General features: G+C 50.9%; 1 protein-coding gene across 5 annotated transcripts in view; it reads right to left on the bottom strand.

Annotated features, from left to right (window-relative positions):
• LOC133340799 (phosphatase and actin regulator 1-like) overlaps positions 1-16766 on the bottom strand; it is a 98955-nt gene that overhangs the window by 15685 nt on the left and 66504 nt on the right. For 4 of the 5 annotated variants that reach the window (XR_009754942.1, XR_009754943.1, XM_061549206.1 and 1 more), the window contains 5 exons: positions 16350-16577; positions 14608-14744; positions 12293-12579; positions 11212-11411; positions 6997-7153 (listed from right to left, as the gene is read on the bottom strand). Coding sequence is in view for 3 of the 5 variants with exons in the window: in XM_061549206.1 (XP_061405190.1) it covers positions 6997-7153; positions 11212-11411; positions 12293-12579; positions 14608-14744; positions 16350-16577 (1009 nt within the window). In the remaining 2 variants the exon portion in view is untranslated. The remainder of the gene's footprint in view (positions 1-6996; positions 7154-11211; positions 11412-12292; positions 12580-14607; positions 14745-16349; positions 16578-16766) is intronic. The other variant, XM_061549205.1, reaches the window with a different exon arrangement.

Below are 16766 nucleotides of genomic sequence, written 5' to 3'. Positions count from 1 at the left end.
CCGGTTTTTCCCTCCACATTTAGGAATCAACATCACGCGTTTTTGGCTGTTATACATTTCCACCGTGATACGCCACTTCGTCGAACTATCATTTGTGATGGCTAGATCGCTTCTGAAAAACTATATAGCTCAGTGGGCCTTACCTACTAAAATAAAAATGTTTAGTTAGGTTTCTCACCACTGCATGAGAAACGACGACACACCGACTCAACTTTCAGGTGCTCACCCTGAACCGGACACTCGCATGAGCACCACCAAATGTCCATGGGCCACACAAGGTCACTCGCCCGGAACTAAATCTCCGTGACGCTGCCCCCTCCCCAACACAGCAGGTTTACTGGCCCTCCATCCGAGAGGGTGGGAAGCCAGGCCTACACAGAAGCCTGCGAATATGCTAAAACAAAAACCTCTCCTACGTACAGCAGACTCGCGATTATACGCGTGCGGTTTATCCGATTTGCAGATTAACCGCGCACCTGAGATTTTGACATAAATTAATCACTCATGGATTTTCCCTTGAGCCCAAATTAATAATCTAAAAACAGTTCTACGTTACTATTCTTGGAGATGTTTATTTACAAGTCAGGTGCAGTAAAACTAACAAATATGTTATCACTGAGCACGCACAGTGATAGCGCTATAAATCCACTGCTGGATTACGACCTCCCCAAGCCGTGCCGGTATTGAGGGTGGATTGGACGTACGTCACGGGTCCATGCGGACTGGTAAGGCCGGGGAATATAGCTGTGGGAGCGTAGAACAGTCCAGCAATGTATGCTGCTGCAATGCTCTCTGCTCTCACACAGTGTAGCCATGCAGCCTGGAACGCCTGTTATGAGTGGCTTGCGACCATCTCATAAATATCCAGGCTGCATTCTTGCTTCATTTTCAAAATCAACATTCCGCATTCTGGGTGATTTTGGTCATAGGCAACGCCTGTTACCAGTGGGATATTCCCATCATGCCGTGACTAGCTTTGATCGCATTAAAGAGATGGATTCGTGGGATGTCCCTGTTTCGTGTTTCATTTGTGTTGGAGATGTGTTTTTTTCCCCGCATAATCGCACGCTTGTGTGCGTGCAGCATCCGCCTCTGGCTTTCTGTCGGGCGGGAGGGGGGGCAGCCACCCTGCTACCTGGGGGGGGGGGGGGGGTCGGCGTGGCAGTGATTTACCACGGAGGAAAGTGAACATGGTAGGCCAAAGGGACATTTGGTGGTGCTTGTGTGTGTGTGTGTTGCATCGGCCAGTCATCTCAGTCAGTCAACCCATGGCACCTGGGTCTGTCTCGTGATCTCCTGCCAGCAGGCCTTCAACACTTCACGTGGCCTTAAAGTACACTTAGCCTGGCACAAGCGCCGTGGTGATGTTGTTGTCGTGTTGCGGTGGTGTAGCAGTTAGCGCTCTACGCTACGAACCCGGTGGAACCGATTTCGATACCCACTCACGGCCAACATTGGTGACAATGATTTGAACCGGTCCAGGGCCTCTCCTAAGTGAACTCAGCCTCAAAAGTGCCTGGTGTGGTGTGAAAACATCGCCAATGGGGAGACAAAGGTGGTCGGTTGTGGTGCTGGCCACCCACCCCCTCATGTACCGTTCCGGCCTTCATAGGCACTCGCTAACAGCACTTGACCCAACAGTCTGTTCAGGCTACACGGGGGATCTTTGTATTTTTTGCGTACAAGCGTGAGCACATGCCGAGGGTGCTTTACCTTTTTTTCCCACGGTGAAAAAACACAACCCAAGACCTACGTTGTGGGCGTTCGCAGACGACTGACCTAAATCCATCGCACAATTCATCTCGTCGAGGGGAGGAACTAATAACAGGTGGGTCTTGCCACGTACGGCTGTCACCATCCTAGAATCTAAAACAGATCCGTAAGTACACTGGCGAACAGAGTGGAACAACGTGGATTTCCACCGAACATCACACCTCATTTTAACTTTCCTTGAAGGCACTGAGAAATTTCCTGTTTTTATTTGACCAGGTAAGGTCCACTGAGCTATGTAGCTCTTTTTCAGAAGTGAGCTGGCCATAAATGATCGCTCAACCAAGTGGCTTATCGTGTGGAAATTTATAGCAGCCAAATACTCGAAACGCGTGTCGATTCTAAATTTGGGGTCGGGATTCACGGCGCCTGCTGGAGAGGCGCGGCTTGGAGGGCCGCCGAGCTGCGGAACCGGCAAACCGCCATGGGCCTCACGCAAAAGAATGGCCTCACAGTGGGCCTGGTTCGTTGTTGTTGTTGTTGTCGTCGTCACGAACGAATAAGGAACCTTACGGGCAGGGCAGCCTTGATGACGCATATCATAACACGTGCAAAGGGGACCGTGAAACTATTAATGGGAACCATCCGTGGGCCTCCTGTAAGTCTGCAAATAACTGAACAGGCTTGAGGCTGTCAAAATTGTGGTGAACGACAGACGGGGGTTGAGCAGAGAAGCAGGTTGTAGCTGAGAGGGAATGATGCCGATGGATGAAAACAAAAAATTATGAACGTACAGAAATATATGCAGTGCACTCACGATTAACCGCGCTAATGACGGGGAGGACGGCTGCGGATAATTAGAAATCGCGGAAAACCCAAAAATATCCATTTTCCGCAGACTATTTCGATTGTTACTCTTTCGATTTAGAATGACTAACGATCAATGCGCGTGCTCAGTGGTAACACTTTCCTGCTCCCACGCAGAAGACTCAGCCCACTAAGTGGATGATAGCTGAGCCACGCCAATCAACATCAATCAAACTCTGCCCATTGTTGTGAAGATATGCAACTACTGCACTGTAGAGGCCATCATGTAGATTTCGGATTAACCAGAGCACGCATTTAATCGGTTCAATCAGGTGGCTTGTAGTAAACATTTACAAGAATAACAATGCATAACTGTTTTTAGATGATTAATTCGGGCTTCAGGGAAAATCCACGCGTTCTTTAATTAATGTCAAAATCTCAGGTGCACGGTTCATCCGCCAATCGGATGAACCGCACGCGGATAATCGAGAATCTGTTGCATTGAGTCGCCTCTTGTGATTGGAGCACGTGAACACTGCGATACAAATTGGCTGCCAAGTTGCGTCGCACTGGGGGTCTTCAGACACAAGAGTGTCTCAAGGTGCCGTCCACAGAGCGTGGAGCCCACAAACACACTGACCTCGGCATCACACCCACGGGCACTCTCCTCCGCATACAAAGCGCGAGCCCATTAGGACCACGTGAGCCCCAGGGAACGGCAGGCGGGCTCACTCTGCCGAGCGTGCCTATTCTTGCCGTTTAATCATCGCAGCCGGCTCGATTGCCGCAGCCTCGGCACTCTGCACGAGCCGCGCCGTAAATAGCCGTCCTTTGCCAAAAATAGCACCGACGATTCATGGTCGGCAAAAGCAGAAAAAACATTAACCCTCGAGCGTCAGGAACCTCCCTTCGCGATTCTTGGAGAAAATTACATTCCTGTAGGAGAACACGACATCCACCCACAGCAGCTGCCGAGTTGCCGAGCGTGTCATACTCGTGCATCAGCGTGGGAGTTGTTGGAATTCCTGTTAAGTACATGAACATCGGTTGACACACCAGACATCCACGATTTCCCTGCGCATCTAAGATGCGTGCCAGGCCGTCAGAACACCGATCGCTGGGCAACTCGAACAGTGGCTTTAATCCAGTTCTCATTGCAGTTCTCTACCGGATTCGTTTAGGCGGAGAAATGACAACAGAACGTGTGCTCTGAAATAACGTGAACCAACATTTTGTTATCTTAATATTATAGTTACATATTGTCTTCTTCCTGTCCGGATGAAAGCGGCAAAGGCAGCATTGTTGAGGCCTTCATCCAGCGGTAGATAGATAGTGGCTGACGGTGATGATGACGTGGTGCACGTGCACGAACGGATTTTAAATTCGTGTGAAGTTGGGGAGGAGTCTGCATCACCCATCAGAGGCAAAGTTCAAAGAGGCTCTTTCTTCATGCAGCTGCAGAGCGCCGCAGACCTTTGGAATATTTTAAAGGTTTACGAGTTTATTTTATCATGAATTATTAACACATGAACCACCGAATGCGATATTGCATGACCGTTAACGTAGGCTGATTAATACTGCTCTAGATTTAACACTATTGTCATGATTTTCAACAACTCATGTCGAATTATATAATTTTCAAGTATTTTTTTGTGGCTCCAGGCCCCGGGCCTTGTGACGCTGAGAGTTTTGGGCACAGTTTGCACGAAGAACGCTGCATAAACCGTAAGCTATGAATAATATTACTGCGATTATAATTCAACTCAAAGCATTCAGTGTAACTGAACACTTAAAACTCCGATGGCACTTGAAAGAAACTGTTTGGGACTCTATCTGATGACGCGAACCGACCCACTTGTTTTTCCAGAAATCGGGGAAATTCCAAATCTGAACTCAAACACTGGTGCAGCTGTCATAACAAAAACAACAACCAGCTGTGACGATGGGTTACACAAAGATCGCTGCAATGTTGGGCTCAAGATAAATACGAGCAAAACGATCATTGTGCGGAACTACACAAAACACAATGATTAAAATTAAACTATTTATATTTTACCAGGTAAGGCCCCGCTGAGCTACGTAGCTCTTTTTGAGAAGTGACCTGGGTATCACAAATGATAGCCCAACGAAGTGGCTTATCACGTGGACATTTATAGCAAAAAAATACTCTAAATGCATGTTTCTAAATGTGGAGGGAAAAACTGGAGGGCCTGGAGTCAAATCCACGTGACCATGGGGAGAGAGACGGGTAAACTCCAAATATACAGCAGGCATCAGGGTAGGGTTCAAACGCACAACATCCTGTATACCAGGCGAGGTAGTGAACATCTCCAAGCCACCACATCGCCACCATGATTGTTGGAGAGACACAGCAAAATACGTAGCGCTGCTTGGGGCGCGTATTGAGGGCGGATTAGGATGGCAGCAATGTGGGTCAGGGAAGCAGTTGTAAATCCGAAGCGTCGTTTCGACTTCAACAAAGTGTCGGCTAGGGGCAGACGTCGCTGCTGAACGCCTTGGATGACGGCCCATGGACAAAGACCGGCGGTGGAACAGCAGCCACAGGAGGGCACAAGCCGGAGACGGAGCAATGAAATGAGCTCATGTAACGAGAGGCGACCGGAGATCCGCGCTATATAATGTTGCAGGGCTGCCCATGAATTAAATGCAGCAACACCCTCGCTTTACGTCGGGGATGCGTTTCTGAAAGGTGCGACGGCGATGATCGAATCGACGTCAATCGAAGCGATGTACAGGGTAGTAGTAGTGGTTGGTGGTGGAGGCGAAGGCTAACGAGAGAGGGGGGCGGACGATGGCGTCAGCGACGTGAACGTGCGGAGAAAAGGTGACACAAATAACAAAGCGATGACGTATCTGCGAAACGACGTAGGAGGGGGAGGCGTTCATTGGGATGTTACTACAAATACAATCAACACACCACGAGAAGGCCGAGGCACGGGAAGGCATTCAGCAGCGGATTGACCACGGTTGATGATGATGAAAATTCAACGTCAATATTAAATTCTAGATTTTAAGTTTTCGTGACTTCAAGGATTCATGCTCTTTGGTTTTTTCGGTAAAGTCACGTAGGTAAAAAAATAATAATCACGACGTTTCGGAGGCAGTAATTTTGCTGTGACGGTTCCATCTGAAGATGGAGGCTTGTGTTGCCTCTGAAACGTCGTTATTTAATTTATTTACATTTTTTACCTATGTGACTTTACAAAAAAAACCAGAGTATCAATATTAAAATTGCAATTACTCATTTATACTTTTTATATACGCTTCACATTGTCTCCAAACAAGTTTGCATTTTTCCTTCACGTTGCATTATGTTGGTGCAGAAATTGGCTGGCCGATGTGTGCATCACCCCTAGCAAGGGGTTAACCAGCGAGGAGGTGGCGTCTCAGCGGTGCAACAAAAGTGCGAATCGCTGAGTCAGGGCCTCGGTCTAAACATTTCATACACATCTAACAAACGCCCGTAAATGCTCACGGCGTAATTCCTCAAAAATTACTCTGTGGTTTGCATTCCCCAACACGGGCAGATGGATGGCTCCTAACTCTATTACAATTTTCACAGGCATTTCATGCCACATATTCTTTCAAGTGCAAATCGTCCAAAAAATAAATGTGTAGCGATCACGCTGCTAGTACCAATCCACGTAGCCCTGCACGTGCGCTACGTACAATCGCGTTCGCACCCCAGACCTCTTTGCAAGAAGAGGTTGCGTGAGCGTCAATGACGACCTTTCCTCTCCCCGCCAGCGAATATTGCGTGAGCGCGTGCGCGTTTTGTGATGTGCTTTCCGTGTTACACAATGTTGGGCCATTTGAGCAGCGTAATCAAACGCAAATCCTGATAGCGCGCGCGTGCAGTGGAGATGAACGAGGGCGCCCTTGAATAGGAGGGTGAACACATTCCCCGTCACGCTCGCTGCCAGCAGGGTCTGTGCCCCGTCAGCACCCGGAGGGAGTTTACCCAACGAGGTTGGACCCCGTCCACCACCCCCCGGACCCCGCGGGCGAGCCACACCCCCCGCCCGCCGTCGTAGACGCCGATATAATCCGCGAGAAACGGTCCGCCAATTCCCGTGGCGCCGACGCTGCTTACAGCTCACGCCACGTGCGGGACACCCCCCCCCACCCCCACTCGTCCTGCACTCCTAGCTCGCTAAAGAGAGCACTTGGAGAATATGGGCACATTCGTCCGTGGCAATAATTATCGTGACCCAAGAAAGCCACAACCGAGTCTCACGACTCTTCTTCTGAAGCGTCCTGCCAAGGTTTCGCAGTATTGGGGGGGGGGGGGGGGGCGGTAATTGCCGTCTTGATGCAACTGAGTTTTTGGCAAACTGCACCTCGACAGCCTTCGTCGGTGCTTTGCTAACAGCGCTCACCATAACGGGGGGGGGGGGGGGGGGGGGGGGTTAGAATCTTGTCTTTGTGCGAGTGCGCGAGCGAGCGGCGTTTCCGTACCGCGACAGCTTCGTGCCGATCTGCTGCCGCTGCTCCTGCCGCTCGACGGACGACTGCCGCGGCAAGATGTTCTTCCTCTCCAGCTCCTCCTTGCTGGGCCGGTTCCGCAGCTTGGCGGCCAGCGAGTCGCGCCGGGCCACCTTCCGCGCCAGGCCTGCTGTAAAAGCGCACGCGGCACACACCCCACCCGATGTGAGAGGTCACCGTCCGGGGTCACGGTGAACTCCCCGTGGTGGCGGCGGCGGTGAGCGGGCACCACGGTGCGGCCGCGTCCCCCCCCAGCGGAGGGGTCTCTCCAGGTGACGGTGGCGACGTCGCAGCAGCAGCTTGATTACCACCCCCCCCCCCCAAAGACGCGACAACAACCTCGTTATTGTGACCAGACAACCTCGTCGCAGCACACTGGGAGTTGGGGGGGGCTACACTTTCCGCTCGACGTTCTCTGGAACGCTGCTCGGCTGTCTTGGAAGCAGGGATTATCCGCACAAGGCACTACCCCTAGGATGTGTGATCCTACGTGATCGGCAGTATGGAAGTTGCGTGCCAAAATAATGGCTGGTGGTGTACGGGACTGTTCTGGTTAAAATCAAGCACTGGCAAAACTCCCCAAGTTTCAATATTTGGCAACAACAATTCATCAGGGAAGGTGTCTAATGTTGTTCCCTTTACCCGGGAATGTTTCACCTGAATGTCCACATCATCTATGTCTACTCCTCATGATTGCGGACACGCCGTGCGATCGTGGACATGCAACCCAGATTCCTGGACCGTACAGAGACACACATAGACGGAGACTCATTGAGACACCTAGAGACACGTATAGATACATAGAGACCCGCAGAGACATATAGAGATGCATTAAAGATGAGCCACAGTGTGATGAGGGCCATGCACCAAAACTATGGACCGATAAGAAACCCATAGACACAGCGATCCCTTCCTGCAAACCGCCGCGGTTAGCAAGACTAAAGGCTTATGGAAAGTAGGGGGTTAGGTTCCATGGCCTAAATAGCACATCCTATGCATTCAGCAAACGTGAAAAATATGTAAAGTAACTACTATTTGATTCTTTCGGTAAAGTCACGTAGAAATAAATAAAATAATAATAGAATACGACGTTTCGATTGCAACACAAGCTTCTATTATTATTTAATTTATTTCTACGTGACTTTACCGAATGAACCAAATAGTAATTCCTGCGGTCACGAAAGCTTCGGATCTAGTTTGTACAGCAACTGTCAAACATACCGTACTCTGTATGAACTAAATTATGTTCACATTAATACTGAACACAAATACTTTTGAATGACATTTAACATTGCTACTCCGATCGGCACGGGTCGGCTACGTACGGTGTGAAAGAAGTTCAACAAACATATTGTAGCGAATTCCAGATAACGATGGCAGTGACGTTGATGTTGATATTAGGGGAGGGTTGGTAGGGGCTGTCCCCCTTCCTTAGAACTTGTTTCTTTAAAGACAACGCTACGCTCACCTTCACTACCACCAGCTCGACGCTTAGGGGCCATGATTAAGGGCTAAAAAGTGAGTAATATTGTGCAGTAATTGCGCTGTAACTTTCACGAGGTATAAATTCGAGCACTTCTACGATTTGAGAGACTGCTGCACAACAACTGAACGACGCTGACGTGTACCGTACTCCATAACATCAGGTTTTATGGGTTAGATCGCCTAAATATAAATGTGTCATTAAGTGGCGTTGTATTAACGTGATCTAACCCGCCCCCCCAAAAAAAAATCGATATTACGGATGATATTGGTCGTGAAAGCTTTCGTGTTAAACCAAAGTATTGTACTGCACGCAAAGGCAAGCGTGGTGGGTTACACACGCACTTGATGCGCCCCTGGTGGCGGATTGCTGGAACGGGGCTGGAGATTTGAAATCGCGGGGAGTGGGGAAAACCAAACTGTGGTTACGCGAAACTGTGTACCATGGTTGGCAAACACATTCCTGCGGAGGGAGCTGGTAGGAACGTTGGGTTGCTCGGTCAATGGCCAGGGTCAATGGCGGCGTGGTGTATTCCGCAAATATGGCCGACTGTGAGGGCGGGGACAAGCCGGCGTGAGTAGGTTAAACGTTGAGTTTTATAAGGGCACCATGGGGTGACCAGCCCCTCCCCACTCAGCCCCGCCCCTCCCCACCCTCCCCACCCAGCCGCTCGCCACCCTCCCCACCCAGCCCCTCCCCACCCTCCCCTCCGCACCCAGCCCCTCCCCACCCTCCCCTCCCCACCCAGCCCCCCTCCCTCTCCACCCTCCTCTCCACCCAGCCCCACCCCTCCCATTTTTGAATGCACGACGGACGGACACAATAATCCCCTGTGGGCTGGTGTAACCAGGAGGTTCCTACCAGTAAAACGGTATACGTAAGATTATGCGTGGATACTCGAAACCACGGTTGACGAGGGATTGCTGTACGGTACGTAGATCCGACCGTGTCCGTCCAGTATTCACCGAGCTGCATTGGCTTCCAGTTGTCGAACGAATACACGTTAAGGTCGTGCTCAATACACACAAAGTGCTTGCCACACATTAACCATCATCATGCAAACTTTGGTCATCCTCGCGGTAGCGGCTTTTGGCTGCTGCCATCGAACAAAGACGGTCACCGTATTGCGCGGCGCTTTCAGATGCGCTTCTGCGGCCGTCTGGAACGCTCTCCCTTCCGATGTGAGGAAGCCACTGGAGCTATCCACCTTTAAATCATCGAGATTGAAAACTCATTTCTGTAGAACCGATTTTTGTGTTTAGTTTGTAGTCCTTCCTGCGCACCTCCGATTAGCACGGTTGGCTATGTACGGTGCGAAAGAAGTTCAACATGCTTGTATAAATACTCATTCAGATACACAGAGGCACATAGAGACCCATAGAGATGCATTAAAGACAAGCCAAAACATGACTGGCCATGCAACCCAAACTAGGGACCGTGTAATAAACCCGCTGGGATCTGCGCTCCTTCAACGGAAGAGGAGCAGCGACACGACACGAACTCTCTCTCTGGTGAAACCCTCTCGGCGTGGCTAACAGACCTCGACATTGGAATTTATCCCTGAACGCATTGCTGCCATTCACACACTTGAACAGAACAGAATGACGAAACAAAGGTCATGAATTATGTTTGTATGCAAGCAGTGCTGTTGTGACCTCACGAACCAAGACACATTTTCTATTAAATATAACTTATTAGCAGAGACGGATTATTTTTTTTCTTCCAAGTTTAGAATAATCAAGGTTGCAGTTGGCCGACTTGGCCATCAAGGAAGATGTCTCGGCATGTAGAGGAGACGGTGATATATCACTTTCAGTGCACTCAACGAGCGTGCTATCCTGGGCTTGGCATGAGGGATCAATGGTGGAGAGCTGTAAAAGTGTTGGGGATGTAATGGAGGCCTGAGGGACGTAAGGATTCATGGGGGACTGGGAATGGTCAGCGAGTAAGCCAGTCGTTGTTGCTCAGGGTAAACGGCAGGCGATGGGAAGCAGGGAAGCATCACAAGCAGGACACTCGGCCTGAGCGAGTTACTCTCATGAGGCCAAACTCCGACCCTTCGTTCATGCTGATGAAACCCAATCCAGTTTGAAGGTCACAAACTTATGACTGTAAATTCATCAATTGCCCAGCGTATTTAACCAGGCGCTTACCAATCAAGTTCAAATCCTAGCTGGGAGCCAACTCAGTCCATCATCCCTCTGGGGTCAACAAAATTGAGAACCACTTTGTGGGGGAGATCAAGGGTGGTTGTCCCGAAGGAACTTGGAATTTCAACCACTGCAGGGCTGTAAACGCTCAATTCCACAGCAGGAGGAGATCGCTGTGACTGACTGGCTAGGATCTAAAACTAACTGAACAATTTGTTTTACCAGGTAAGGTCCACTGAGCTGTAGAGCTCTTTTTCAGAAGCGACCTGGCTATAACAAATGGTAGCTCAATGAAGTGGCTCATCATGCGGAAATGTATTACAGCCAAATACTCTAAAGGCATGTTTATAAATGTGGAGGGCAAAACCGGAGGACCCGGAGAAAAGTCCACGTGATCACAGGGCGAACATTCAAACTCCAAATACACAGCAGGCGTCAGGGTCGGGACCGAACCCACAAACTCCTGTACACCAGGCGAGGGAATAAACGTCTCCTAGCCACCGCGGCGTCCCGTCATCTGCGACGCGTTTGTTAGCCGATGGCCGCGCCACGTACTGTAGGTCTCGATCTCGTCGCCGTGCTCCCAGTGCAGCCAGGGCCCCCCCCCGTCGTTCTCCCGGTTCTCCTTGTTCTCCTCCGCTGGAAAGGCCACAGAGGCGGGAGCGGACGGGGGAGCCTCCGTCGTGTCCGCGAGGCCCGTGTTGGTAGTCCGCGGCGTCGGGCACTCCTTCTCCAGCCTCAGCGACGACGTCGACCTTTGCGGGGGAGGAAGCAAGCGGGGCCCACGGGGAAGAGCGTCAGTCCGCGGGGCCCAGGGGGCGCTTCGCGTGACACGGCCACCTGACGTGGCATCGCCGTGGCGAGGTTCCGGTTCCTACATTTACTTGCAAATTCCATCTCTAGCCCGGCCCACTTACCCTTGGGTTGTACACACCTCAAACGTGTATACCCTTTGGCTGCAGTAGCTCTCTCGCTACATTTCTTCCTGCCTCAGCAGTCCACCTGCTGTATTTTTTCACCTGAAGACGATTGCTTGTGTTGCGATCGAAACGTCGTGATCTATTAGTGATTTTTCTATCTAAGTGACTTTACCGAAAGAACCAAAGAGTATGATTCCTGCAGTCACGAAAGCTTCAAATCAAGATTAATACGGGGAGAGGTGAGTGGAATTCTCATGTTTGCCTGGGACAGATTTTTTTTTTAACCCGGGACAAAACGGGGACTTACACAAATGCTTCAGGAGTACAATGGACAGCTGACCTGAAACCCAGACATTCCCGGCCAAATCAGGGCATGTGACGACAGCCTTAGGTTACACACAAAGACTCCGCACAATTCTCGATTACTCATCTAGAAACGCTTTCAAATGACATTTCTATGAAAGCCCCCACAGTGCAGTCTCTATTGTTCACTCAACCACTCTGGCCTCTCTATCTCTCCGCTACACAGAAGGGCCATCGCCCAAAGCGACGTTCATTATTATTACATCTCTCTTACTTCAAGGGCAGTCGTTACGACTGATGAACGCGAGCTTTTGTTATTTGTGCGCCACTACCAATGCGGCATCGCAACGCGAACGCTGCGCAAAAGTCTGAACCGAGCCGCCACTCGGGATGGTGGAGCAGGCAGCCCACACCTCGGCATGGCCACGGTGTAGCCCTCGATCCTCTGCGCAGCCTTGGCGAGCGCTCGGTTCAGCTCCTCAATCACGCTGCTGGGCGGCTGCAGGAGGAACGCCTGCGACGCCAAGGAAGACGGCGGCGCCTGCTGCTGATGATGCTGCTGCTGATGGGGCTGATGATGGAGCTGAGGCTGCTGGGGCTGCGAGCTCTGTGGACTCTGCTGAGTCGGCTGGCAACCAGGCAAGCTGGCAGGCTGAGAAAGGAAGTGCAGGCCCCCGCTGGGCCTTGCGGCCGATGAAGCCTGTGGGTGACCATGTTGATTATAACCCCACAATGGTAATGATGTATTTTTGATGAAAAAAAAAGAATAGGTTTTACCCTTTCTGGCAATAAAACAGCTGTTAAGATGTTCAAACACCAAATACATACCTCTTTCAAGGAATCAAGTCCTGCATTAACCACATGTACTGTACGCGTGGTGAACATGCAAACACACAAGCTCTGAAAATATATACAATGTCTTTGAAACTGATTGGCCGACACCAGAGAAAGCCTTCTTTAGGGCCTAGTCTCACCAGTGTCAGACCAGAGAACGCCAGAAGGTGAACAGTACAAAGACAATGCCACTCTCAGAGCATTTATAGCTCGTGGTGAGCAGCTACAAAATGGGACTTTTTTGCCAGTATCAAAGTATGAAAATATAAGAATAGCTTTTACCCTTTCTGGCAAATATAAACCTCTTGCAAGGAATCTGCATTAACCACACATGCTAGTGGTGAACATGCAAACAAACATGCTTTGATAATATATGCATTTGTCTTTGAAGCTGATTGGCCTACACCAGAGGCAGCAGCCTTCTTTATGCCCTTGTCTCACCGGTGTCAGACCAGTGTCAGACCAGTGTCGGACCAGCCACAGCGAGAGTCACACTGGATGTGGTGTGCGGTATTGTTTTACGGGTCACCGAACTCGGAAAGACCCAGCCGAAATCTAGCGGCATGGGAATGTTGTGCCAAACATAAAAAAACACCGCCAAATATGATCTAAAACGTGTGTGTTGGAGGCAGACCAGGAGCAGAAAAGCACAACTACATTGTAAGGTATTTGAAACTGCCCTTGAGAAAGTGCGGTCACCCAAGTTGCCGTTGTAAAAAAAGTATAATCTAAAAAGCCTCTATTGTTAAAGGCATGAATTAAAATAATCCAGCTCTTTTCAAGATAACTCTTCATAAAACGCTTTTACAAGCGGCACCCGAAATAATCAAAACGTTATGCAACGTCTGACACGCTCGTGACTTTTAGGCCAATTATCCACGTTAGGGGAATCATTGAATGAAAGAGAATGTTACGTAATTAACGAGGTTGCAATGACACATGCGAGTGCACAAAGGCAAGTGTGATTATGCTGCTGTCTCAAATTATCGCCATTTCCAGCAAGTAAAAGTTATCACGTGCAAGCCAGTTTCCAATCAAGAAAACTATGAATTTGCATAGACTTGTCAACGAAATGTATTTGTTGTTGTATCTTTGTTTAACCAGGCGAGAGCTCGCTGAAAGTTCACTGGTACTCAGTTGAGTGGTCGTGGTGGCGGTGGCTACGCACGCGGTCTGCAATCCAGCACTGTGGATCACACACACACACACACACACGTCACGAATTCCCCTTTCCGTGGGCGTCCGGGTTGACATATCCTGGCTGCCAGGTACAGCAGGTGGGTGAATCTCCGACTGTTTCCATCAGTACGGGGATAGAGTCTCTTTTGCACGCATGGGTTTTCTCCGGGGGAACTTTGGTGTCATCCCACCCGTTTCATCACTCGCTAACGTCCCAATGTAGGGGCCACAGAGCTTGGTGCCGGGTTCCGGCTGCGTCGCCGCCCGTTGGCACGTCGTTTCTCTTTGCACCGTACATAGTCGACGGTGTTAATAGGAGGTACGGGGGTGAGTGTGGGTGAGTGAGTGGTGGACTGTGTATGTACGTTGAACTTCTTTCGCACCGTACGTAGCCAACCGTTGCTAATCGGAGTTGCGGGGGTGAGTGGGTAGATGAGTGGGTGAGTGTGTGGGTGAGTAGGTGGGTGAGTGTGTATGTATGTACGTTGAACTTCTTTCGCACCATACATAGCCAACCGTGCCAATCGGAGGTGCGGAACGTGTGCCATGTAGTGTGCACGGTGTGTTCCGTGTAGTGTGTGTGCACCGTGTGTAGTGTGTGTGCACCGTGTGTAGTGTGTGCGCAGAGTATCCCAACGCCGTGAGTGTGCACAGGGCACAAGGCACCGCGCGGGCGTGCAGCAGGTGCTGTGCGTGTCGTGCGTACGCAGCGTACCGCCAGCTGCTGCTGCATGCGCAGGATGGCCGACTCCATGGAGGCCGGCGCGAAGCAGACGCCCATGCGCTTGTAGGCCGCGGGCGGAGAGGCCCTGGTCGGCCCCGGGCCCTTCTGGGGTGGCCCCGAGCACTCGCCTGCAGCGGAGAGACGAGCAACCCACGAGCAACCCTGAGCAACCCTGAGTAACCCTGAGCAACCCTGAGCAACCTTGAGCAACCTTGAGCAACTCTGAGCAACCCTGCATCCAAGCCTGTGCTTCAGAATAATTCAGGCATCGAGCCTGTCGACAAGCATCGAGTTTTTACTGAGGCCCTTCAGCAGCGACACTGCCTCTGGAGGTTCCATGTCAATGCAGGGGACTCGCTGTCAGCTGCTTGCATAAAGCGCCTGGTCCACTTACCACGATCGCACAGCGAGACTCACGCCGCCCTCCGTGTCCAAAGCGATTTGCTGCTCAAATGAGACGGTGCTCATCTCCGTGTCATGGCCATGAGCCAGTGGTGGAAATTTCCCGTTAATTTGGCGGGGTGAGTCGATCTCAACTAAACCGTTTCCGTGCAGACAGGGAACCATGAGTGGCTTTCAATTAGAACTCCGACATCGTCCTCCTAATCACTGGCGATGTTTAACTAACATATGTCATGTAGAAGAAGGATTTTGTGCATTTTCTATTTTTATTTTATTCTCTGGATGTGGGCATTGCTGGCGGTCCAGCAATACAACGAAACTGTCAAACATTTTTTTAAGAAAAACGAAACTCTATTTTACCAGGCAAGGTCCCACTGAGCTATGTAGCTCTTTTCAGAAGTGACCTGGCCACAAAGGATAGCTCAACCAAGTGGCGTATCACGTGGAAATTTATAGCAGCAAAAATACTCTAAAAGCATATTACTAAACGTAGAGGGAAAAACCGGAGAAAAATCCACACAACCACAGGGAGAATATGCAAAACATGTCAGGGTTCGGATCGAACCCACGACCTCCTGCATACCAGGCGAGGTAGATAACGTCTCGTCACCATGGTGCCCCTATCCATAGAGAAACCACTGTTGGCTTCCCACATACGGCGGTACTCATTAAAATGACCTTGGAGGAGTGATGGTCCAAGTCACCCGCCAGCCAGAATTGGAGCTCGCAACCTTTACAACTGGGAGCCACTAGCAATTGGGTTTGTTAAACACTGCATGCATCTCCTTGTTATTTTATGACATTATTACATAATTACTATTATATTAATAATATTTTAGTATATTATTACATATGAAATTATTATTGAGTATTTATTATATCATAAAATATGATTACGTTATTATTATTTTATGACATTATTTTACCCAGGAAAGCCTCACCGAGTCTCAGGAGGGTCTTGCCAAGTGTTCGCAGTCAGGGGGCGAGTCATTTTGCAGCTTATTCTTCACCACTGGGAAGTTCGGCCAAAACCGGTTCCACTCTGTGTGGTTTTCTTTTGGGGCGCCGTGGTGGCGAGATGTTAACTTCTTTAGAGCCAGGTGAGAACCCGCCGCAGAATGAGCCATGGACAGGATCACCCTTCATTGGCGGGGGCAACTCCCTCCCGCGGCAGAGAGCGGCGCAGCCAAACACCCGTCGCTGCAAACGCACCCTCGCCCGCCCTCGCCCGCCCTCGCCAGCCCCGCGCTGACCCGGCGTGCCGGCGGGATACGGTGGGGGACGGCGCTCGCCCAGCGGCGGACCGGCTAAACGGGCGGCAGGGAACTCACCTGCGCTTAGAGCGGCGGCCGTCTTGGCGCCACTGCCGCCGCTGGCGGCCGAGGGCTTGGGGGGAAGGGCCGGCGGCTGCTTGGCCGGGCAGCCGCTAGCGGCCTCCTTGGTCGGGTGTGCCGCGTCGGCCGCCGCCTCCGGCGCCTGCCCCGCCGACCTCCTGGGCTGCGCGGGCGACGCGGGCTGCGCCTGCTCGTCTGTTTGGCTCCCGCTAGCGTCCTTGGTTTCTGTGGGATGGGTCGGGGACCGGTATTATCGGACGAGCTTTAGGGGGGGGGGGAGGGGGCGGGGGGGGGGAAGAGATGGCCAGAGAGAGAATCCAGAGTGGAGTGGTGCGAGGGAAGAAGGGGAGGGAGAAGTGTTTTGACCTGCAGTGTGGTGGGTGGGTTGTTTTGATTTGAAGTATGGTGTTTGCG

This window comes from Lethenteron reissneri, chromosome 10, assembly GCF_015708825.2.
Source record: "Lethenteron reissneri isolate LAM-NWPU_2019-01 chromosome 10, ASM1570882v1, whole genome shotgun sequence".
Lineage (NCBI taxonomy): Eukaryota > Metazoa > Chordata > Hyperoartia > Petromyzontiformes > Petromyzontidae > Lethenteron > Lethenteron reissneri.
This window is presented reverse-complemented; position numbering and strand designations above follow the sequence as displayed.